We start from the raw sequence: 25,437 nt of genomic DNA, 5'->3' as shown, positions 1-25,437 counted from the left end.
CCAAGATTCATTGTGATTCATCTCCCCCTAGATGGGGTAGGTCATAGATAGGCGTTATGTTTCCTCTTTTGGAAGGCCAAAGGCCACAGGTTTTGTACTATCTTTGTGTACTATATAATATACTGAAAACACAGCTCTCTCTCTCTCTCTCTCTCTCTCTCTCTCTCTCTCTCTCTATTTGCGTTTTGCATCAAGATGTCCATATCTCAGTGTTTAGGGCTGAAAGAAGATACAGAGCTTTCGGCATATAACAATACTACTGGTTTACATTCATAGATGTATCTGGTTTGAAACTATGTTAGTAAAGATTGAGAGGGCACATCATTACCCTCTTAAGTTGCATACTGTGTCCTGGATCATGCTCTGTGGTAAGCTGGGAGCACATTGTGCTAGCGGTCAAGGATCAGGCGAAAAAACTTGTAAAGGTGATCTATGATCCATGTTATAGTTGTATTTAACCTGTGCCTAACCTCATAACGTTCATAAGAGGTGAGTCGTGACTACCATTATACTATTTTAGTCAGGGTGGAGCCATTTTAGTGGGGAAGAATGTAACCTTGTAGACATGTTTGCTCTTTCTTTTTAAAGCAGTCTGCTTCTTTGCTCTACGAGCCTAACGCACTCGGCGGTGCCGCTCTGCTCCTCTGGAAGTCAGCTGGTGGCTTCTGCACGGGCCAATTGTTTTGCCACTCTCCAGCATCAGTGTCGGTCGTGGCCGGATCCTAGTGCTTTGCTGCCTGAGGACCAGCTTCCCTCCTAGCCCCTTGAGGAGGATCTGAGCTGGGACCGGGGGGGACCATTGGGGGTGGTCTCCTAGACTGGCGACAAGGACAAGCTCTAGTGAGATGTTCCATCTGCTTGCATATGAAGCATTGGCTTGGGAGGCCAGAGTACTCTACTCTTTGCAGAATGGGGCCTCCCTTGAGGCAAGGAAGAGATATGATGGGCGGTATTGTCTCTGGAGAGGCTATGTAGATGTGAAGAGATGGAATCTTGGCGCATTGGAGAGGGAGAAGGCGGAGGGAAAGGGGGCAGTGGGTAGGCTCAGGGGAGGAGGGAAAGGGGGCAGCGGGTAGGCTCAGGGGAGGAGGGGGGTAGCGACTAGGAGAAAGAGAAGGCACAAGGGGAAGGGCGACCGGGGGGGGGGGGGGGGGTGGGTGGGGGGGTGGGGAAGGGGAAACGAGGGTGAGTAGGGGGGGAGCAAGGACGGAGGATGGCGGGTGTAGGGGGGGAAAGGGGCGGAGGATGGCAGGGGAAGTGAGGGTGAGCAAGGAAGGGGAGCGCAGGCAGACAGGGAGTAGTGTCACGATTGTGACGTATGTATGTATCAGATCCTCTCTTCATTGCTGATTCCTGTTGCAGATGCAAAGAGTAACCAGCCAAGGGAACCCCTGCCCTCGACTGGTTGCGACTCTTCGCCAAAGGATGTACCTCTTCATCGAATAGCCACATCCCTTCGACGAATGGTTGTATCCCTTGATGAATGGTTGTGCCTCTACATCGAATAGACACATCCCTTAGCCTAAAGTTGTATCCTTTCGTCTATGGTCATGTCCTTTCGTCAAAGGACATGCCTCTTCAAATATGTCTCTTCATCTCCTATATAAGAGACCTATTGTACGAGGGATTAACAACATAATCCTCATAGTGGTATCAGAGCAAAAACTTTTCCTACCCGTGGGTTGTGAAGCCCTCACTCTCTCCGCGGCACTCCCCCTTCCACCCCTCTTCTTGGTGTTGTGTGGAAGCTATGGAGCGATGGCGGACTTGGCGTAAAGCTTTGCCCATGGTGATGTAAAATATATTTTTTTCCTCCCCCCTGTGGGTTATGCGGGCCACGTAGCCTCTTTGCTCAGCGTTCTCCCCCCTCGACAACCCACAAGTGTGTTGTGTGGAAGCTATGGAGTGATGGTGGACTTGGCGTAAAACCCCCCTCACGGTGATGTAAACCTCGTCCCCCCCCCCCCCCCCCCCCCCCCCCCCGCTCACGCAGACAGAGAGGCGATCTTCCACTTACCGGGCCACTGCAGGTGTACTTACCCTTCCCCGGAGGCCATTGCCTCCTCGCGCCTTGCGCATGTGTAGGCTCCCTCCGGCTCTCGGGTGGACAAGACATGTGCCCTTCTCGCACACAGGAGCTGCTTCTTCCTCCTTGCGCTGGTGGCTGCCCCTCTTCGTTGAAGACCGCGCCTGGCCTTGCTATGGTGTGCAGATGGTACTCCCTCCCTTGCTAGGCCCCCCCTCCATGCCCACAAGTGAAGCCCCCTCTCTCTCGTGCGATGGCTGCCCATCCCCCTCTCTGGATTGCGCCCTTTCCAAACACCACTACAAAAAAATAATAATTTGTACGTTGCTTAAGCAAACGGGTCCAGCCCTATGTTAAAAAAAAAAAGCAACACGTCACTTAAAAAAAAAAGAAGAAGTCCTCCAGCGTGCATACGGGCAGTCACGTTCAAAACACAAACAAAATAAATCCTCCCCACCCTCTTCTCACGCACACGCGTGTGTGAAGAAGCCTCAAAGTTGGCATTAAAAAAAAAAAAAATCACCCGAAGCACGGTTCTTCGGAGACAACCAGACACACATTATCTTTGTTTGAGCAACAACAGACTCGACATCGACATTCTTACCGTTCACAACAACTTTTTTCTTCGAATCAACATCAGCAACACAAGCAGCAACAGGAAGCTTTCAGAAGGTCTTCCCTTGAAGAGCACTTAACCTCTTCAAAGTGGACTTCTCTAATGGCATGAACTTCTGACCCTAGTTGAGCACTCGGTTGTGAAGGCGCGATGATGGACAAGTTTTCCCTCGCGAGCCATGCCCTTCTACTTCGGAAGCCTTAATACCCGCTGAAAAAGCTGAAGATTTAAGAAATTATGGTTCGTGTGTGACAATCCAAAAGCACACAACTCCTCCGGCCGTGATCCAGGCAAAAACAATGGCCTCGTCACCGCCCTTACAAACTGAAGTCTTTGTCTTTGACCGGAAAATCGATGCAGTGGTGAATGAGAACCTTAAGTCAACTTTGAAGACTCAAGACCTTACCTTGAATGGTACAACGGATACTGCGGACTCTTGCAGCATGACTTCAGTCGCTGCATATGAATATTTGAACAATACCTCTTCGGTGTCAACAACAACTCTTGAAGATTCCACTTGGCAAACAGATGAAGAAATGCAGCAATACCCTAATCTTCTTTAGGAGTTCTTTGACAAATGGATGTCTATCATTTGACACATGGGTTTTATTTTAAATGGGAGGGCATGTCACGATTGTGACGTATGTATGTATGAGATCCTCTCTTCATTGCTGATTCCTGTTGCAGATGCAAAGAGTAACCAGCCAAGGGAACCCCTGCCCTCGACTGGTTGCGACTCTTCGCCAAAGGATGTACCTCTTCATCGAATAGCCACATCCCTTCGACAAATGGTTGTATCCCTTGATGAATGGTTGTGCCTCTACATCGAATAGACACATCCCTTAGCCTAAAGTTGTATCCTTTCGTCTATGGTCATGTCCTGCCTCTTCAAATGTGTCTCTTCATCTCCTATATAAGAGACCTATTGTACTCAGTCTAATCAATTCAATTCAATCTTCTCTCAAGTGTTCTCCTGAATTCTCTTGTTCTCTAAGTTAAGTACTTAAGTAGTAATTAGTATACAATATGAGGGATTAACAACATAATCCTCATAAGTAGTAGAGAAAAAGCACGAAGGAGAAAGGGGGGGGGGCGCTCAGAGGTCTGCTCTCGTCTTTTTATGTTTTGGGGTATACTCACAGTAGGTCTTGACATAGGATTAGGTGTCTTAGCTTCTTGTTCTTAATGAGGCTTAGGGCTATAGATGAGTACAACAAGGCTTTTGTGCATGCAACAAACTGAAGCTGAATGCATCAAATCTTGGACGGTATCATTTGGGCATACATTCACAAAATCTCGAATGTTGTCATGCAAACTGGCCTAATACTTTCTTAACTTAGACTTTTTAGAAATCTCTTTAAAAGGAGTAATCTTGAGATATAAAACTCCATTAACTTGAACGAGGGCCTCATGGTAATTAGGGTCAATTCTAGTGGAAGGAAGGAATTTCTGGCCAAAGGATGTGAAGAAGCAATAGAGTCTATTGACTGTTGAACCGATTTGGAACAAGGTGTCCGTTCAGTCCTGATTTGGGTTGCGGATAGAGGGGATCTTGTAGTTGGTTCATGTTACTTTTAGGTATTTCCTGTGGTTGTGCTAGAGGACTTTACTTGCACATGGATGCATGTACCACATAATTTGACCAGCATGGCTTTGACATAGCTATTGGCAGGTTGTACAATAAGTGGTAGGGTGTGTAGGTCTATGCACGAGGTGGGAAAGTTGGTACAACTTATCACGGAGAATGGGTTGGTGTAGGTTAACTCGTGACCGTACAAACGTGCACTTCAGGCACTCTACACGAAGTCAGCTGGCGATTACTAATGAGCACTGGCATAGATAGTTTGGTGTGAGGGCTAAACTCTGGAGTGGATTGACAAATTTGAGGCTCAGCTTACAATGGTTGTCTCCTACTTGGATTCACAAGGACATGAATCTAAAAGGAGGAGATAATGTTACATCCCTAACTGGGCCTTGGGGCCAGTGTTAATCGGGGGCTAGGATAACCCGGGCTAAAAGGATGTGCTAACTTAGGACTAGGGTTAGGGTGCAGGGACTGATAGGACCTGCCCAAGGGCTGAGGGCTAGCAAGGATGAGGTTGGGATTGGCCAAAAGTCAATAAAAAGCTAACTAGAGGCTTATAATGGCTAAAAGCTCATAATAGAGGCAATGGGCCTATGGTTATTACTATATAAGTGAGTGTGGACTTACTTATGAGGATTATGAGGTATTCGCATGGAGAGGGAGGTCTCCAAGGTGTGAAGGACCTCATGGCCAGAGTAGCTCTAGGCAGGCAGGCAAGCGGGCAGTTTGGTGGTATGGGACGCCAGGGCGCATTGTTGGGGCTTGGTGACTCACAACAATCTGCTGACCTCAGGCCTGGGGGTGGGAAAAGCTTTTCAACCCTCTCCCACAATCTTTTCAAACTCAGCTCTCTCGTTTTCTTACATTTGATCCTGTAATATTCTTCTAGTTTTGGAAGAATATCATCATTCAAGTCCAAAAAGGCCTACCATCATTCAAGTCCAAAAGGGCCTCCTTTTCACCTTGTTATTACTACTTAATTCACATCTGCTCTTATCTCACTTTAGTTTACACTTGCACACAACACAAAATGCAAGATGATTAGATAAGGTGGTCATTTTCTGTGTTTTATCTATGACTTGAATAGTACTATAATTTGTGCATTTTTGTTTGTGTGTGCATGTGTCATTTTGATGTAACTATTCTTTCTTTATTTTCATGGACCTGTGAAATGCCCTCTATTTTATCCAATATACAGCATTGGAAGGAGTTTTTTGGGGTTTCCTCTGGTAAGAATCCATTCTCTTTGCAGTTTTAAGTTTTATATGTAAAAGTTCTTATTAGAAGAAGCTATGCTTTTTAGTGTTTTTCAAACCTCACACATGTTTTTAGGAAGCTGATTTCAATGAAAATGTTTTAGCTGCATTGTATTGGTGCTTTTTGTAGTGGGCTCTAGAGATCTCAGATAAGCCAGGGGAAGTATATGCAGAGCCTGCTTTCAAGGTAAAAGGAATCTATATCCAAATTCGAATGTGATGGATTTGTTTTGTTCATCACACATTTTAGCGTGAATGGAGCATTATTTGTATGATAAATGTGCTGTTTGTTATTTCTTTCTGACTTTCTAAGCAGTATGTAGGGAACTTGCATGGAGATGAACCTGTTGGACGTGAGCTGCTTCTGCTCTTAGGAAATTGGCTTTGTGACAACTATATGAAGGATCCTCTTGTGAGTTTATTTTTTCCTGCTCTTGCATAGGCTTAGAACATGTCTACGTGCACGGGATCTGTACTGTTTGCTTTATAAATTTCTTAGCTACTCTGCATTCACTTTGTCTATCTTGCAAAGGTTGGACAGCTTGGGTCAAACTTTCGTTAACTCTGGTTGGAAATGCTTGAGTGAGGATCTCATGTTTTGCACTGCTTGAACCCAAGTCTCAGTGGATCTAATAAGGCTTTCATACAACTTTTCAGAAATCACTTGTTTTGCAGGCCACTCTCATTGTAAAAGGTGTACACCTACATCTCTTACCCTCCATGAATCCTGATGGATTTAAATTGAGGTCTCGGAATAATGCCAAAAATGTAGATTTGAACCGTGATTTCCCAGATCAGGTTGAAACTTCTATCTTCTCTACTTGCTTAGAACAATAACTTTTCTCTTCATGAAGTGGGGTTGATCTAGGCATGAATTTAGATTGTATGATTAAGTGTATTCATAGACACCCCCCCTGCCAATCGGACTAGTGGGACAGGGGAGATTCCCACCCATGAGGGATGGGATGTTGAAATCTTTCCTTTCGTTTGGCAGGAGCTATGTCTGTAAAGCCCGTAAGTTGATTGCTTAGGTGATGTCATATTGTGCTCGACTTTTATTTAGGTTGGCTCAATCTACCTAACACAAGGAGTGTTACACAGTTTTTCCCACAGAATAATAATGAAGATTTACGGCAACCAGAGACGAAGGCCATAATGAATTGGACTAGAAGCAACCGCTTTGTGGCATCTGCAAGTTTGCACGGGGTAACTCGTCATTCCTTTTGCTGTGGTTTTTGTCACAGCACAAACTGTGCACAATTTTGACTACTTTTTGATTTGCATGGACTTTTAGGGTGCTCTTGTTGCAAATTATCCTTGGGATGGCACTTCTGATGGAAGGTAATGGAAACCTCTCGATTTAGTAAATCAATACTTCAAAAGATGTTTGGAACTTACCTTGGCTGAGGGTAGCTGCGTTTTCTTGTGGTGGCAGAACAAAGTACTCCATGTGCGATGATGATAAGACTTTCCGCTACCTTGCAAATATTTATAGTGGATCTCATGTCAGCATGTCTAGAAGTAATGAGTTTTCTGGGGGTGTTACAAATGGAGCTGCATGGTGAGTAGTAGTCTTCATTTGACAGTTTTTTTTTCATTTTCATGTTGTTCTGACATCCAGTTTACTCATGGATGACATGTATCACCGTTGGGTCTCTCTCTCTCTCTCGTGCGAGAGAGAGAGAGAGAGAGAGAGAGAGAGAGAGAGAGAGAGAGAGAGAGATGGCATGTATCACTTTTTGGTCTCATAGACCCTTTGGGTCTTTCGTAAATGTAAAGAGAGAGAGAGAGAGATGGCATGTATCACTTTTTGGTCTCATAGACCCTTTGGGTCTTTTGTAAATGTAAAGAGAGAGAGAGAGAGAGAGAGAGAGAGAGAGAGAGAGAGAGGGCATGTATCACTTTTTTCAATCTCTCTCTCTCGTGCGTGCGTGCACACTTGGAGTCTTTAGAGACAGAGGCTAGAGTCCCTCTAGAGAGCCAGATGCCAGACACCCATCCCTAGAGACCAAGCCCTCCTCTCGTCAGCTTCGGAAACGGGCATCCTTCAGTGCCATAGAGCGACACTTATGTAATAGGTAGATACTAAGTCCATGTATGTGGTAGTAGGAGGGGATGGCACACTAATTGTTTCATTATAGAGGCTAAACTCACCTATATATAGGTGCATAGCCCCCCAATCAACAGGCCGATTATGGTGTAGGGCTGCCCTTTTGCTAGTTGTGGAGGACGATGCCCCTTTTTATGCATACATTTCACACACAGGAAGATCCTTGGCCTTGGGTGCTGTTGAGTCTCATCGAAGACTGGCCAAGGATTATCTGATGTAGAACACACCTAGTGTGAGGGCAAAAGGACAAAAAAACCAGATATATGAGAGATCAGAGCAAATCAATACAGCGTGGGTTGGATGAGAGAGTGTATGTATATACTAATGAATGAAATCCAGTACAAAAGCCCACTGATGTGAGGTGAAGCATGGTTTGTGAGGAATAAGCAGAGAGGGCTGCTGTCCCAACTGTGTAGCAGAGTGGGCTGGTCGTATGTCGATGTCGATGTCGATGTCGATGTCGAGGTATAAAATGCAGACCTGTAGGCACTGAGAAAAGGCTGCAGATAAGGTCTGAAATAAGCCTGCAGATCAGGGCCAAGAGAGGGCTGACGAAGGCACGGACACCGGGCTGCAGGGCAGGGGTCAGGGCACACGAAGAGCATGAGCACTGGGCTGCAGAGCAGGGGCAGATCTCTGGTGGGACTGCAGAGGCGATGAAGGCAGACCTGGAGCGCTGAGCAGCAGTCGATGATGATGCGAAGGGGGCCTGCCTGAAAAACGCAGGGACCTGCTCACAGGAGTGCTGCGTTTGCTAAGCCGACAGCAGCAGGAGCATATAATGCTGAGTAATCTGTTGAAGGGGCAGTGCCAGCAGCAACAGAAGCTAGGAGTCTAAAGAGAGTGCTGATGGTGATGCGCCGGCAGCAGCAGACACAGCAGCAACGGCAGCATTTTGATGATCTTCTTCTGATTGTGTGTGTTCAGGTTGCATGACTGATAAATGATGCGCATGATATATATATGTTGAAAAGGTGCTGGTCCGCCAGTGCTAGCTGTCGGCCAGCAGAGAAGGACAAAGTAAATTGTCAAAATAGCCCTTTTGGTATATTGTCACACAACCCCTCTCAGACCAAAAGGGGATCACGAGGGAAGATGAGGGGAAACTGGCTTTGGTTGTCGAGGATGAAGATCATGGGCTTTTTGACTTGAGTAAAGGCTTTTGAGTTTGGGAGGTACTGGAACTATGCCACAATGCAAGAGGTTTTCACATGCATGAATGCCCGTTTTTGGGTTTTCATTCACACATGCACCCCAAACTCAAAAACAGAATGCTATGCAAAGGGAATGTAAGATGGTAAATGCAATGCAATGGGTTTTCACATGAACCGTGCCCTCATGGGGTTTTCACTGACTCACGTGCCTGTTACAAAAATGATAAATAATTTGGAAGGAGAGGGTGATCCCCCTCTTAATGAGCGGAGGGTGATGGTGGAAGACCAATACCGATCCGTTCGCGAAGACGCTCGAGGATGGGTCGGTTGACGGACTTTGTAAGGATGTCAGCATGGTTGTCCGCTGATGGAATGTATTGGAGCCTGATGGTACCAAGCTCAACCTGTTCCCTGGTAAAATGAAAATGGACACCCACATGCTTGGTACCGTTGGAAAAAATAGGATTGCCAGCAAGGGCAATTGCACTCTGACTGTTGACAAAGATGGTAGAAGCAATGTCAATGGTTTCATGCATCTCTGCAAGAAGCTGACGACGATACATAGCCTTAGTGGTGGCGTCATAGAGGGCCCGGTACTCAGTCTCAGCGGAAGAACCTGCAACAGTATCCTGCTTCTTGCTAGACCAAGAAAAGGGGCCAGATCCAAGTGAGTACAAATAACCACCATGAAAACGCCGGGAATTGATGTCACCGGCCCAGTCGGAGTCTGTGTAACCACATAGGGTGATCCCACTACTCAAGTGAAGTCCAAACATTAGGTACCCGCGAGAGAGCGAACAACCCTGATCGCTGAACTCCAATGTGGCTCCTTAGGAGCATTGAAATACTGACTTAAAATGGATGTCCAATAGGAAATGTCAGGTCGAGAGTTTGTCAGCCATATGAGTTTCCCAACCACTTGGTGGTGGGCTCGCTCTTCATGTGGTGGTGAGTCCTCTTCCTTGGATAGTTTGATGGTGGGATCCAATGGGGTAGCCACAAGGATAGCACCATCAGGAAAGTAGAAAGTAATGAGTTGAAGACAATACTTTTGTTATGACACAAAAATACATCAGGATGTTGGACCACCTCCATGCCAAGGAAATATGAGAGAGGACCGAGATCAGTCATCTCCAAAAGTTCGTCTTAGCTGTGCCATGATATTAGCCACTTTGGCTTGATTTGAACCAGAAATAATGAGGTCATCGACATACAACACTAGGTAGCAAACCATTCCCTGATCAGAGTGAATATAGATATTGGGGTCATAGTGAGATGGTTGAAAACCTTGGCTACGTAAAAATTTGTCGATGCGATGATACCACGCTCGGGGGCTTGCTTAAGCCCATAAAGAGCTTTATGCAAGTGAAAGACTTTGTCCTCAAACCCGGGGAGCGGGAAGCCTGGAGGTTGGTCAACGTAGACTTCCTCCTCGAGAATGCCATTTAAAAAGGCACTCTTAACATTCATCTGGTAGACTGGCCATTTATGGTGAGCAGCCAGATTGAGTAAAAGACGGATTGTCGTCATTCGAGCGGTAGCTGCGAAGGTCTTGTCGAAGTCAATGTCTTCTTTTGACGAAAGCCTTGCACAACAAGCCGGGCTTTGTACTTGTCCAAGGTACCATCGGCTTTAAATTTGGTGCGAAAGATCCATTTGGTTCCAATGACCTTCTTATGACGAGGGTGATCCACAGGGGACCACGTGCCATTTCGGTCAATGCTTTCGAGTTCTTGTTCCATAGCATGTTTCCAAGATGTAAGTTTGATAGCATCTTTCCACAATGTTGGCTCATCATGTGCCACATAGTTTGTGGAAAAGACAGAGGCAAACGAGGCATGAGGAGTGAGCATAGTGGACCGACGAGGACTGTCTAAGGGAGTATCATGAGGAAGCATGCCACATTTACGCATGGTCTGTTGGTACCAGCGGGGTAAAGGGCCCCTAGGAGGCTGTTGGGAGGAGGAAGGCTCCTCAAGAGAGACGAAGTAATAATGAACTGATTGGGTTCATGTGGCACAGTTGGAGATTCTTGTTGGGGTGGTATGGGCAGCGGAAGACGAAGTAAATCCCACTTATCAAAGACAATGTCTCGATGAATGAAGACTTTTTTTGATCTAGGATCAAAGACTTTGTAAGCTTTTGATTCAGAAGAGTAGCCCACAAAAATGAGCAACTCACTCCTTGTCTCAAGCTTGCCCCTTCTGTCATTTGGGGTGTGTGTATGCACGACACCCAAATACACGGAGATAGGAAACAGTCGGTTTTTTGCCAAAAAATGCCTCGAACGGGGTCCTGTGAGGAGGGACCGCAATCGTGGAGCAATGGTTCAGAAGGTACACAGAAGTGTTGACCGATTGTGACCAAAGGCGTTTAGGCAGTTCTGCTTCAAAGAGCATGGATCGAGTCATGTTCATAATGGTGTGGTTCTTGCGCTCGACCACTCCATTTTGTGAGGGGGGGTTGGTGGAAGTGAGTTGGTGTTGAATGCCCTGTTGTTGCAAGAACTCGGTAAATTGATGGGAGATAAACTCACCACCATTGTCAATGCGAGCAATCCCAATTGAGATGCCCATTTGGTTAGTGACTAACCGAACCCACGTGGAAAAGTATTGGAAGGCATCTGACTTATGCTTTAGGAAATACACCCACATGTATCTCGAATAGTCATCTACAATCAGCATGTAGTAGAGAGACCCATTCAAAGAGGGAGTTGGGGATTGCCCACTCAAGTCGAAATGAATCAACCTGAGTATTCCCTGAGCACGATGAGTAGCATGATGTGGGAACGGTGAACGATGCTGCTTACCCATTTGACATGGCTGGCAGACATCTTTTGTCAGTGTGAGGCAAGGTATGCCTTCAATCAACTGGTCTCTAGACAACTCATAGAGCGTGTCATAGGGAAGCTGACCATAGCGATAGTGCCATAGTCATTCCGTGTTCGAGGGAGCTTGGGTCACATAGGCATGAACCCGATGAAACTCAGACCCCTTGGAGGAGGGCTCAAATAAAAAAGTAGACATCCGGTATAAGCCATTCTTCTAAGCCTGACCTTTGGCAACAACATGACCGGTAGTCTCATCAATTACCTCGACAACTCGCTTGTTGAAGTAAATTCCACGATCGAGTTGGGTCAGCTGGGATACAGAAAGTAACTTGATGCCCAAGTTAGGGACAAGATAGACATTGTCCAAGGTAGCCTGGCTGGGGCCTGTGTTAGTGTCAAATAAGACGGTGCCAACAGATTTGATGGACATCAGTGTGTTGTTGCCACATCGAACTTCACCCTTAGTAGGACGCTGAGAGATGAAAATGTGAGCATTGCGTGCCATATGGTGTGTAGCTCCACTGTTAACAACCCAGGTGACCGGATGGCCACAGGGAAGAGTTGGGTGGGCTTCGATGATGGGCACAGGAGGATTGTCAGGTAACTGACATATCTGAATGAGGGCAAAGGCTTTCACACGCTGATGGCCTCGTCTAGGTCTTTGTTTCTTCTTCCTTCTGGAGGAGTGGCCAACGTCAACTTCAAATGTGACCTGAGCGACACTGGCCGAGGGGCTAGGATGAGGTGTAAGGGAAGACCAATTAGACATCTCTTCTGGGGTGGTAAAAGATACAGACTGGGAGGGGGGGGCCTTAAGCAACCTGACCAGTGGATCGCCACTGAGAGGATCTAGGCCAAGTCGTACCATTGCCTTGTTTGCTGGTTCCTTGGTGGGGAACCCTGCAGAGTAGGGGCTGGATTATTACCCCCTCTTGATTACCAATTTGGGGCATTGCTACCTCCTTGGTTGTTTTGGTGGTTCAAGTTAGTGGTGTTGGAGGTGTTGCCTCTATTTTCCTTGGCTTTAAAGACACACTCATCATCAATATGTCCAGGTATTTGGCAATGAGTGTAGAATCTATTCTTTTTGGGAATATTTTGCCAGTGGGGAATGGGTGTTGAGGCATGATTTTTGGTGTCAGTATTGTTGCGTGGAGGTTTGCCTTAATTACATGAGTTGTTGTTCCCCTTAGGTGGTATTGGACACAAGGGCCCCCTCTTGAGTAGAGGAGGAAGATCATGACTTCTTGGGATGAAATTGGTCATGCAACCGAGCGAAGCGCAAGAGTTGGCACTCACACTCATATAGGCTAGGTATAGGTTCTAAACTAATGGTCTGTGTGACAAAAGTAAAGAAACTAGGCGGCAACTTGTTCAGTAAAGTGATAACTTGCTCTTCCTGTGACTTGGCGGAGCTAGCGGTGGCATACTTTGCGTTAAGGCGTCGGTATTCAGCAACGTTAACGGTCAGGTCATCTCCCTCTTTGATAGAGAAAATTTGAATTCGATGCTCGAGATCAATGCGATGCGTGTGATCACGTGCGACATATCTCTCTTCAAGGTGTGCCCATCTGTTAGAGACATAGGGGAATTGCTGGAGTTGAGAATGAAACTCCGGTAGAAGGCCCTTCATGAGCTCCACTATGGCAGTGGCATTTCTAGCTTCACAATAGTGGATAACTTCAGGAGGTGCTAGGGAGGGGTGGGGTTTTGGTTCAAATCCCTTTACTAGGTTCCAAGAACCTTGGGAAGTAAAAACCTGTTCCATAAGATTAGCCCAGGTAGTGTAATTAGACTCGTTAAAACGAGTCTTTTCTGTGAAAGCATTTCTGGACATGAAACATGAAAGGAAGGAGGTGGTGGGGTCCAGGATGGCTGGTACCCATATCCGGAGTGGAGAGGGTTAGGAGGAACTCCAGTCAATCCACTCATAACTGGCACAGGTGTAGGACTACTCCATAGGATGGGATATAAGGTTGGGGACTCTGCACAGGTCGAGTACCTGGCTGAGGCACAAAACCTTGAGGAGGTACACATGTAGGAACAGAGGTAGTGCTTGAGATGGGTTGATAAACTATTTGTCATGTGCATCCGTTCATCCCAATGCTTATAGATATGTATATTCTCATTAGCAAATATATGGGCAGATTTAGAGCAGATTTTGCAGCCCTACAAGCTCCCGGAAGTGCCCAAGACATAGCCCAATGGTTGGGACACCTTTTGGGCATAGTTTGGACACAAAAAATGACTGTTTGGACAATGTTTTGTGGGAAAAATAGGCAAAGCCGACTTGATTACGAATTCATTCCTTTTTCCTATAAATAGGATCATTAGGCATTCATTAGAATCATCATTCAAAGATCAAGAGGATCCATTTGTCAGAGTTTGCAAGGCAGCAAGGACACAGTGGTGGATCAGCAGGAGCTTCTCTTGTTCGATTGCAAGTAGAGGGTTGCAAGGATCTTTGGTATGCATCATGAAGCTGTGAATCAGCAAGATCATTGTATATATAGCGTGTTTTGGCAATATACAGTAGATTAGGTCTATCTTTCCTTTTCTTTTGTGTCTTTGCTAAACATAGGATTAGCGTTATCTTCTTTGCTTAGCGTTAATCATGAACATGCTTCTGCAACACATGTTACATTGGTATCAGAGCTTAGGTCATTCTAGGACAGCCCTTAGCTTATGTTTGGTGCATGCTGAATTACGGTTTTTGAAATAAGAGTTTGCATTTTAGGGTTTACGAGCAAGATTAGGGTTTGCATCTTTGCGTTAAATCTGCGTTTTTGCATCAGCTTTTTGCTCATTTTCAGCATAGTATAGTACTAGAAAGTCTAGTTTCAGCCTAGCATGATCCTAGGGAGTTTAGAAAGCATGTAGAACTTAACTTAATTCCAGGTTGAACTTTATTTAAGGTTCAAGGGAAAGTACGTAGATATTCAAATTTCACAACGTTGTTTCGAGTCTTTGAAACCCTTCTTTGTTCGGAAACTGAGGGATCGCTACACCTATTGTTGTATTGTACATGTACATATGATTTTTTTGAATGAGGCAGTAAAGCACATACGGACTCAGAAATTTGTAATCCATGGGATAATTTGCACTCCCATGTTGGAATCTATGTATAGCTCGAGATACCATATCGGTAGTAAAGAAAACCGATGAGGTCAGTGGAGTCTCGGTGGGGCGAGGGATGAGTTAGGGTTTTTGGGCTGATTACAATAGAAAAAATAGCAAAATAATATCATGAGTTCAGAGGCAATGGACGATGACTTTCTCAAGACTTTGCAGAGTCGTCGGGGACGGGAAGATGAACGATACAAAAGGGAACAAGAACGCTATGCTCAGTATGAACAAATCATCGTTGGGGCCAGGTTTAGGCAAAAACTCATAGAAGAGCTTAAAGAAGAGGCGTGTCAAGGCCCACTTCTATACGAGCAAGACATAGCTCAAGGAGACATGGGCACAATTCATGGCAGTATCAACAAAGACCAAGAAGGAATCACCTAGGGTTGTGAAGCAACCCATGACCGAGAGCGTTTACCCAACGAAAAGAGAGCTTCTAAGACGAGTTCTTGAGAGACGTGATCACAGAAAGAGGTGTTTCCGAGGAGGTGCCATTACCCGGGGTGCACATGCCAGAACGAGAACCAAAGCCAAAGCTAGAGCTAGAAGCCAAACCAAAACCAGAACCACAGATTGCGCAAGTGGATCTTTCCAAATCCTATTTGGAGGAGGATGAGGTCAACTCGATAGTTCCCAAGGAGGTGGATCTCTCCTAATCCTATTTGGAGGAGGATGAGGTCATCTCGACAGTTTCAGAGGAGTTTTCAGAAGATCCAAAGACCAAGCCAGAGAACTTGAAGACCAAGTCAGAGAGCTTGGGGATTGAGCCGATGGATATGAAGTGCAATCTTCAATTGGACGAGAACGGAATCGGAGCAAAGGTGTATGGATTACCCTAGTGCTCCAAGCTTAGCAAAAGGGGATGTCATGTGCATCCGTTCATCCCAATGCTCATAGACATGTATATATTCTCATTAGCAAATATATGGGCAGATTTAGGGGCAGATTTAGAGCAGATTTTGCAGCCCTACAAGCTCCCGAAAGTGCCCAAGACATAGCCCAATGGTTGGGACACCTTTGGGCATAGTTTGGACACAAAATATGACTGTTTGGACAATGTTGTGTGGGAAAAATAGGCAAAACCGACTTGATTACGAATTCATTCCTTTTTCCTATAAATAGGATCATTAGGCATTCATTAGAATCATCATTCAAAGATCAAGAGGATCCATTTGTCAGAGTTTGCAAGGCAGCAAGGACACAGTGGTGGATCAGCAGGAGCTTCTCTTGTTCGATTGCAAGTAGAGGGTTGCAAGGATCTTTGGTATGCATCATGAAGCTGTGAATCAGCAAGATCATTGTATATATAGCATGTTTTGGCAATATACAGTAGATTAGGTCTATCTCTCCTTCTCTTTTGTGTCTTTGCTAAACATAGGATTAGCGTTATCTTCTTTGCTTAGCGTTAATCATGAACACGCTTCCGCAATGCATGTTACACTATTTGATACCCCGGTATGCTGGGTGGCAACACATTGCCAAGAGGCAAAGTGCCGAGAGGGACTTGTGGTGGGTAAAACCCAGACGCATGTCCATGTGAGGGTGTGGCTGGTAATGGCTGCATGCCAACACTAGAAGGGAAAAATATGTGTTGGGTGGGAGGGTTTTGTGCTTGAGATTGAGGAGTATTCCAAAACACATTAGGAGTAGGAATAGAAGGTGAACTAGAAGAGAAAACAATGTTACCTCCTTGAACACCGGTCAATTGGGAGCAAACAATGCTCCTAGACCCTCCTCTATTGAGGTTCACATAATTCGAGGGATGGAGGGTAGTTGATGGTAGCATATGCTGAACCTCTATTGCAGAAGAAGACACCTAGGTAGAATTAGGAACATAGCACTCGAAGGTACATACGAACCTGACGCGGCCTCCGACAGAGTTGATGACAATGGAACTCCAGATGACCATGGTGGTACCTATCCTCCCGGAGAGAAAGTACCAAACCGAAGTCCAGGCTGTGGGCTAGACTGAGCAGCAGGATTCTCCAATTGCGGATGAATACCAGGGTCCAGTATTGGCACACTAGCAATAGGCATGTATCGCCCTCTGGAAGGAAAATCTGGAAAATTTGGAGAAGAAGTACAAGATACCAGTGGTGTAGATGGTGAGTAAGTATAAATAGGACGGTCATCTCCCAAATAAAGGCTGCGAATGGGGCTCTCCAAGGAAATCCCATCCTCCGTGTTGTCTATATCAGAATACGGAGAATCAACAGGCTGATCCTTTGGAATTGAAGGTAGACGCTCCATGTGGAAAAAGCTCTCAAGATCTTGACTCCTTTTGCTCACGATAGCTCTGATACCATGTGAGGGAAAAAGGATGAAAAAACCAGATATCAATATACACCATGGGATGGGTGAGAGAGTGTATGTATACTAATGAATGAAATCCAGTACAAAAGCCCACTGATGTGAGGTGAAGCACGGTTGGTGAGGAATAAGCAGAGAGGGCTGCTGTCCCAACTGTGTAGCAGAGTGGGCTGGTCGTATGGCAGACCTGTAGGCACTGAGAAAAGGCTGCAGATAAGGTCTGAAATAAGCGTGCAGATCAGGGCCAAGAGAGGGCTGACGAAGGCACGGACACTGGGCTGCAGGGCAGGGGTCAGGGCACTCGAAGAGCATGAGCACCGGGCTGCAGAGCAGGGGCAGATCTCTGGTGGGACTGCAGAGGCGATGAAGGCAGACCTGGAGCGCTGAGCAGCAGTCGATGATGATGCGAAGGGGGCATGCCTGAAAAACGCAGGGACCTGCTCACAGGAGTGCTGCGTTTGCAGAAGCCGATGGCAGCAGGAGCATATAATGCTGAGTAATCTGTTGAAGGGGCAGTGCCAGCAGCAACAGAAGCTAGGAGTCTATGAAGAGAGTGCTGATGGTGATGCGCCGGCAGCAGCAGACACAGCAGCAACAGCAGCGTTTTGATGATCTTCTTCTGATTGTGTGTGTTCAGGTTGCATGACTGATAAATGATGCGCATGATATATATATGTTGAAAAGGTGCTGGTCGGCCAGTGCTAGCTGTCGGCCAGCAGAGAAGGACAAAGTAAATTGTCAAAATAGCCCTTTTGGGCTGGATAAAATACCTTTTGGGTATGTTTTCACACACCTAGAAGTAAGGCTTTAGGCTCACCTCCCATCCATAGAGTCCATCTGGACATACCCCCGAGCTGGAGGCCATAGCTACACCCTAGGTAGAGCTCCCCCACGGTAAGACTTGGTGTCCCATACCACCAAGCCACCATGTGGGTGTCCTTGCGGTGGGCAATCTTGTTGGGCCTTAGGCTACGAGTTAGACTAGACAATTGTGTCCTAGAACTATACCTTGGGTTCACTTATATAGGAGCTTGGGCCCTAAACTTAGCCTTGCTTTTATTATAAGTGCTTGCCCATAGTTCTTTTAATAACTATGCCTCCTATTTAAAGCCTTCCTTCACTTAGTGTGAAGCCGTCCCCTAGTGAGACACCCCTCTAACCTGGGATTAACCCACCCTCGGTTAGGTTGCTAGTGTGGATGTAACATACTTCCCCCCTTAAGGACCATTGATGTCCTCAGCAATGAACTTGAGAATTTGGGCCTTCAAATTTCAAACGGATTCCCATGTAGCTTCTCTTTCAGATCTTCCCTTCCACTTAATTTGGTACTCATCATAAGAACTTCGTCTTGAATGTTTAGTACGCTGATTAAGGACCATTGGAATATATTCAGTTTGCTCTACTCAGATTAGTTCTTGTAAAGGAACCATCTCATCTGAGTCACCTAGCTTCTCTTTCAGTCTAGAGACATGAAAGACTAGATGTAACACCCCGGGAACGTTCTAAGCGATGATCACATAGTCATAGGGGACGGAGGGGACGAACCCTTGGAACGAGGGGACGTTGTCCCAGGAACACTTTGGGACGGGGACGGACGGACGTCCCTAGCACAAGGGACGGCGTTCCGGGGACGGATCTGGGAGGGTACGGCTACATGGGAACGCCCGAGGTTAATCTTTGGGCAACGGTCACATTTTTGACCCTTTTTTTCTGGCCGTTTGGGGGGGGCTTTTCGTGGGCCTTTAGCCTTGGCCCATAGGCCTTGAGCCTTTGAGGCTTTGGGCCTTGGCCTCTCTCTTGCCTCCCTCCCTATAAGAAGACACACACACACACACACACACACACACACACACTCCCTCTCACACTTCAATCTCACACAAGAAAGCTCTAGCCTCTCAAGACTCACACACTCTCTCCCTCACACACACTCTCTCTCAAGCTTCACACACACACTCTCTCTCTCTCAAGCTTCACACACACACACACACACACACACACACACACACAACCAGGGTACACTGATTGATCGTGCGATTGAGCTTGGGTGGTCCAGACGCCCACGACTACGGAGGGGGGCATCCCAGCATAGACGGAGGTTGCAGCGGCAGATTCGGATTATTCTTGCGAGGCATGCGGGACACCCAGTCAGGGTGCTGACCACAGAGGATATTGAGGAGATCCGCCAGTGTCCGATGCGGCACATATTATGAGATGGAAGCACCTCCATAGTGTACCCCTCCGTCCCACATGATATTGTATCCCCTCACTATACTCCACTCACCTCCATAGCGTACCCCCCCCCCCCCCTCGCTATATTCCAGTTCCAGTTTCATTTTCTAGGTGCCGGTAGTATCATCTTTATTTTTCATTTTCTGGGTTTTTTTATCCAGACATTGTATCAGATCCACCATGATGTAACTTTTGGTCTCATAGGTCATTATGGCCTTTTGAAGACGTTAATATAACATTTCATTTCATTTCATTTCATTTCTCTCTCTCAAGCTATCAAGTGACAAGGAGACAATGGGCATCCATCATCCATGGCATCCTCCTCATGTGGCGGCGGCACTTCAAGTTCCAACTTCCCATAGAAGCCGAAGGACAACAAGACTACAAGGACATGGTGGGATTATGTCAGTCACACCCCATCCCCTCATGGAGGGGGTGCACGGCCATGGGCATGCAAGCTTTGCCCGTATAGGCGAGTGGGTGGTGCCGACAAAGTAATTTTTAAGTGCCGTTCCTACCCCCGTCCCCGTTCCCTACATACGGCCGTCCCCCGTCCCGTTCCCATCCCCCGTTACCGTTCCCCGTCCCTTGTGACTATGATCATGATCAACATTACTAATCTTCTTTGTGATCCTGAATGGTCTAGAAAACCTAGAAGATAACTTGTAATGCTTGCCTGTACAAAGTCTTGGAATCTTTTGGAATTTTTTGATACACCCACATGCCAACGTCCAACGTTCTAGGAGATCTATGTTGGTTAGCATAAGTTTGAGCCTAGTCTTGACTGTTGAGCCATTCTTACACTTTCCCTTGCAAGTTGAAGCATCTCTTGCATATAATCCAAAAAGCGTATGAAACTGATCTACAAGTAAAGTAGCCAACTCATGACTCTTAATTGTAGACTGTGTGGGAATAAACTTAATCATCTTGGCAGTCTAATGTTCAATATAGGCCCTCATGTACGGCCAATAAAAGTTTCTCTTGACTAACACGAGTTCTTTGAATTCCTGGGTGTGCCTTGCATTGGGAACATCATGACATTCGAAAAGTATCCTCTTCCAAATTTCATCAATGTCTGGCATGCAAACTTTGTTACTTCTTATCGGTAACCCATTCCGAATGGAATACTGCTGGACTATCTTCTCTTCAGCATGACTCCTTTGGGATTCTGGACTTCCCAGATCTCTTGAGTTGCCTCCAGTCTGAACTAGCTACCAGATCATTCCAAAGAAGCGATTTGTTTGGCAAATCCCCTAAAGAGAAAGATAGAGATCAATCAAGATCTCAGCTACGGAGAGAGCATCAACATCAGGTACCCTACTAAGTGCATCTGCAACCTGGTTGCTAGAGCCCTTTTGATATCGAATCTCAAAGTTGAACTCTTGCATGAGTTCAACCCATTTTGCTTTGTGACCCCTAAGATCTTCTTGGTCGCAAATATACCTCAAGGAATGATGATATGCCCAAGCAACGAACTTGGAGCCATAGAGATAATGTCTCCACTTCTTCAACGAATGAACTATTGCTATGGTAAAAATGTTGAATAATGTTCTAAGGTTTTTGCAATGGTTTATATGCATTTGGGGATGATTGCTATGCAAATGTAGACTGTGATCTGATGCAAACCCTAAGGCTTCCATTGACTCTACATGCATGAATGATTCTCTCCAAGTGGGTTAAGGGACTTGACTGGCTGACTGACACTCTAAGGCTGAGGAATGACCTACGTAGCTTGTGTCTGACATATCCTGGACTGAGGATTACAATGGGGCCACGACATACGACATTTTCATATCCTAAAAGGTCCTAGTGCAGTACAATGATGCATTGATGATGAGCCATCTTGTCATCATGCACTACAGTGCAGAGTGCATGTGACATAGTGACCATATCTAGTCCGAAAACTTGGCTTCGGTACATCTTCAGATTTAATCCGGATCTGATGATACCCAGCACGAAGATCAATCTTTGTGAAGTATTTCGCTGCACTTAAACAATCAAGGAGATCATTCATTCGAGATAATGGATACTATTTCTTGATCGTTAGTTTGTTCAACCCCTTGTAATCTACACAAAAACACATCGTGCCGTCCTTTTTTCTGGACAATAGCACGTGCTCCCTATGGAAATTTGCTAGGTTGTACAAACCCTCTCTCGATAATCCTGCGACTGCCTTTATATCTCATCCTCCTCGGTTTGAATGAACTACGATAAGGTTGCTTTGAGAACGGCTTGCTACCAGGTATTAATTCAATAACATGATCTACCTCTCTCTCTCGAGGTAATCCCTTCGGTAAATCGGTAGAGAAAACATTTGCAAACTCACGTTTAATTTCTTTGATGATTAGAATTTCTCCCAAAGTTGCTAATTTTTAGGCGAATTTTGGCAGTTTTATAGTCTCGTAGTAAAATGCTCATAACTTTTCGCTCGGTTGTCCGTTTTTGAAAGTTTTTATATGGGCGCGAAGCTCTCTTCAAGCTCTACGCATCTATCTAATCATCTCTTGCACAGCCTATATGGATTTAAAACTGCAATTCTCTGTGTATCTCTGTTTTTTATAGAATTTTGGCAGTTTTATAGTCTTGCAGTAAAATGCTCATAACTTTTTGCTCGGTTGCCCGTTTTTGAAAGTTTTTATATAGGCGCGAAGCTCTCTTCAAGCTCTACGCATCTTTATAATCCTCTCTTGCACAGCCTTTATGGATTTAAAACTGCAATTCTCTGTGTATCTCTGTTTTTATAGCTTTTTGGCCATTCTTTCTTCTTAATCATGATTAATTCCTCCTAATCCCTTATCAAAAGGCAAACCCCATGTGTCTTATCCTCTTGTAAGTGATTGCCATATTCATTTTCTTTAATATGTTCCGTCCAAATCGCCCAATTCGAACGGATGAACCTTACCAATATTCCCCGTATGTTTCCGTTCACATAATCCTGAGTCGGAAGATTTTCTTCCAACAAAGAATCGCCCTTTTGTTTGGGGCTGCAAGACTGGCAGAAATTCTTGCTTCTCCGGAGCCTTTCATCTTTCCTTCCATGAATTATGATCTCACCTTTGATGTGTATATCTTTATCCTAATCTAGGGAGAGAAAGGGAGGTGAGGAGGCTGTGAGGTTTCATACAAGTGTGTTTTGATTCTGAGAAGTGACCGAAGTCCAAACCCCAACTTCGTGTCACAGTAGAAATCAAGGTGCTCCTAATAGTCTTCAATATGCAATTCTATGTTTGGAACTATCTTGTCCACAGCACAAAGGTGTTGTTGAGAGGAGAAATACGACTCTCATGGAGATGGTTAGATGCATGGTTAAAGGTTAGCAGCTGTCATACAAATTTGCTTGGTAACTTCAACTGGGAATCAACATCATTGAGCTTTTTGATGACCTTAAAAGGAGCCTCTTCTTTGGAGAAAGCTTAGACAAAACTTCCTTGAACTACTTGAGCCTTTGCTTTTGGATCTTCAGATAAATCCAATCTCGTTCCTTAAAAGATCTATCCCGATGTAACTGGAGAGTACAGATCTCGGAGCACTAAATTATTAACATGATCAAACACACAATTAACCACAATGAAGTGTCACAAATTACCCAGACTATCAATACCACATTGGGGGCCAAAGATGGGCGGAGCTTACCCCCCGTTCTTTACCAAAAGGGAATATTTGTATAAGCTTGTCACTGATCTAGAGATCATGAGTTTTTGAGTATAATGATATGAAAAAAAAATATCAAACAAGAATGTCAATGAAGTGGGGCTTGCAGGTACATTGGAGCCAAGAGGTGCCCCCTTTTTGTGAAGAGAGCTAGAGGTGACATGACTGTGGAGAAGATAATAAGGGAGAGGATGGTGGTCGAGCGCATGCACCCCTCCACACACGTGTCGGTCAAATGGTATGGGAACCCCACCATGACGGGGGTGTGAATCTGGAAGGTTCACACATGCTTAAAAAGGGGCAATCTTTTATAAAAATATATGGGCCAAGTTATTAATGAGTGTGGATCTATGCCATAGTGCACCAATAGAAATTTGGTGGGGGGTGGGCTGTGGGAGGGGGATGTGCAAGAGGTGCACGATGGGCAGTGCAGGTGAGGGTGGGGGCTGTAGGGGAGCATGCAGAAGAGAAGGGGTTGATGGTTGCGTGCAGGATTGCAAAATGGGGGAGCTCTAGCTACTTATATTGGTATAAAATTCTACGGTCATGATGATGTCCACACTCATCTGGGAAAACTATGTATCACATGATATCATGCTCTTACTAATGTTGGGGGTTCACCATGTGAAACAGATGTTGCCTTTCATGCTACCGCTTAACTTTGCTTATCTTCACAGTACTTGTCTCTTGCTCCTGACCCCTTCCTTGTATAGCACTCTCCTCTTTCTTGGTTTTCACCTTAACAAGCCTGAGATGAGTCAAATCTTTAGAATGAGTTTACTATTACTTTACATGTATTGTAGCTGAATTGAGCCTGCCTATCTTACGATGGGGATGGACTTCCACACAGACAATTTCGTGTATATTTCTCCAACTATCATGTTGCTTGAAATATTAAGTTGGTTCTCACAGATTTATAAAAGAACTTTGCCTTTTCTACTAACCAGGTTGAGATGTGTACAATGCCGAAGCACACAATAGTACAGATAAGTAGCTAATGAGTTTTGTTCTTCTTAAAGGTATCCTTTGTATGGAGGTATGCAGGATTGGAACTACATTCATGGGAAGTGCATGGATCTAACTTTGGAGATTAGTGAGAATAAATGGCCATTGGCAACCGAGGTAAACCCATTCCAAATTTGAAGTGACGATATGATTTCAACGATGTTAGAATCTCTTTGAGTTCTGATTTGGTGCTTGTTCATTGTTATTATTAAGAGGACGAGTCTTGAGAGAGTCCAAGTGTAATTGGACTCACTTGATGCTCTTAAAAAAATTCCAGAAAAGTTGTGCCTGGAATTGATTTTTTTTGGTTCATAGGCATAAAAAATAAAAAATCTGTAATGTGGTTTTAAATCAAAAATACAAAATAAAAACGTTTGAATACACGTAGAAAATACCTCTGAAAAACTTTTTTGACACTTCATTTATAATATATATATTTTATTGAACTACTGCTGTGTGTATGAGTTCAAGATGACAAATCATGGACTAATGCACAGTTGTTTGGGGATTGAGGTCTCATAAGAGCTAGGCAGTATTCAAACGTGAGCTGGATCTCCCCCCCTGTACACCTGCCCTGCTGCACCTTGCTTCCCCCCTTTTGCGCCTGCCTTCTCCCACCGTCTCCATCACCCTCGCCTCCTGCTTCTGCCTCCAGCCCTCATGCTGCCGCCCCCCATCCTGTGCACCCGCCTTCTCCTGCTGCTGCCCTCATCTTCTGCTCGTCCATCTGCATCGCCCTTGTCTCCTGCTGCCCCCCTCAGCCTTTGCGCTGCCTCCTGCTCCCATCCTCCTGTGTGCACCCCGCCACGCCCTCTCCATCCTCCTGGCGCCCCCACCTCGCATCTTACCGCCTCCCCATTTGTGCATCCATCCGACGACTCCTCTCCCTCGGCTGTGAGCCTTTCCCCCTTTGACACCTCTTGCGCTCATCTCTGCCCCCTTCTCCAGCTTTCCACCTCCTTTCCCCATCTACCTACCGCCACCGCTGCAGCTGCAGCCACCCCCATTATTGCCTGTCCTTATTCCCCCCTTTTCTTCTGCTCCCTTCCCAGCAGGTTTTTGTGCTTGGGTTGTGTTCTTTCGGCAAGTCTGCGTCTCTGGTCTTTACCCATTGAGAAGGACTCCATGGTAGCCACTTTGTTACATTGCCGCTCCTTGCCTATTCACCGAAGGGGACCTCCAGCTCTTGGCATGTACAGTCTTTTCCCTCGTGGCCTCTTCACTGGTATGCAAGATAGTTGGGAGCGGCCCTACACATGGTCAGATTCAGGACTTCCTCCAGGCAACAGCCCTCATTGGCGAGTGCGGAAAAATCACCGTCATTCATTTTCTTGGGCACGGCTATTCCCAGGTGGAGTTTGATTCACCCATAGAGTGGCTGATCGTGATGCAGCAGAGACCCATTGCGATATGCAGTGCTCCGGTGTTTTTCGCTCAATGCACCATGGCTTCGACCCCACATCCGACCTCCTTGTAGGTGCATCCGTCTTCCCCTGTTATAGTCTGCTTCCACCCCCTCATTTGTTCTATTGGACAATC

The 25,437-nt window shown here is 45.7% G+C and overlaps 1 protein-coding gene across 3 annotated transcripts in view; it reads left to right on the top strand.

Annotated features, from left to right (window-relative positions):
• Positions 1-25,437, top strand: part of SOL1 (carboxypeptidase D) — a 49,711-nt gene that overhangs the window by 5,590 nt on the left and 18,684 nt on the right. For 2 of the 3 annotated variants that reach the window (XM_086823845.1, XM_086823844.1), the window contains exons 4-11: positions 5,426-5,456; positions 5,614-5,670; positions 5,800-5,895; positions 6,141-6,281; positions 6,585-6,689; positions 6,778-6,824; positions 6,919-7,044; positions 23,913-24,015. In XM_086823845.1, the coding sequence (XP_086679971.1) occupies positions 5,426-5,456; positions 5,614-5,670; positions 5,800-5,895; positions 6,141-6,281; positions 6,585-6,689; positions 6,778-6,824; positions 6,919-7,044; positions 23,913-24,015 (706 nt within the window). The remainder of the gene's footprint in view (positions 1-5,425; positions 5,457-5,613; positions 5,671-5,799; positions 5,896-6,140; positions 6,282-6,584; positions 6,690-6,777; positions 6,825-6,918; positions 7,045-23,912; positions 24,016-25,437) is intronic. The other variant, XM_086823843.1, reaches the window with a different exon arrangement.

This window comes from Cibotium barometz, chromosome 30 (assembly GCF_041138505.1).
Source record: "Cibotium barometz isolate CiBa-2024 chromosome 30, ASM4113850v1, whole genome shotgun sequence".
In the NCBI taxonomy this organism is placed as follows: Eukaryota; Viridiplantae; Streptophyta; class Polypodiopsida; order Cyatheales; family Cibotiaceae; genus Cibotium; species Cibotium barometz.
Note: the sequence above shows the minus strand (reverse complement) of the source record. Positions and strands in the feature narration are given on the sequence as shown.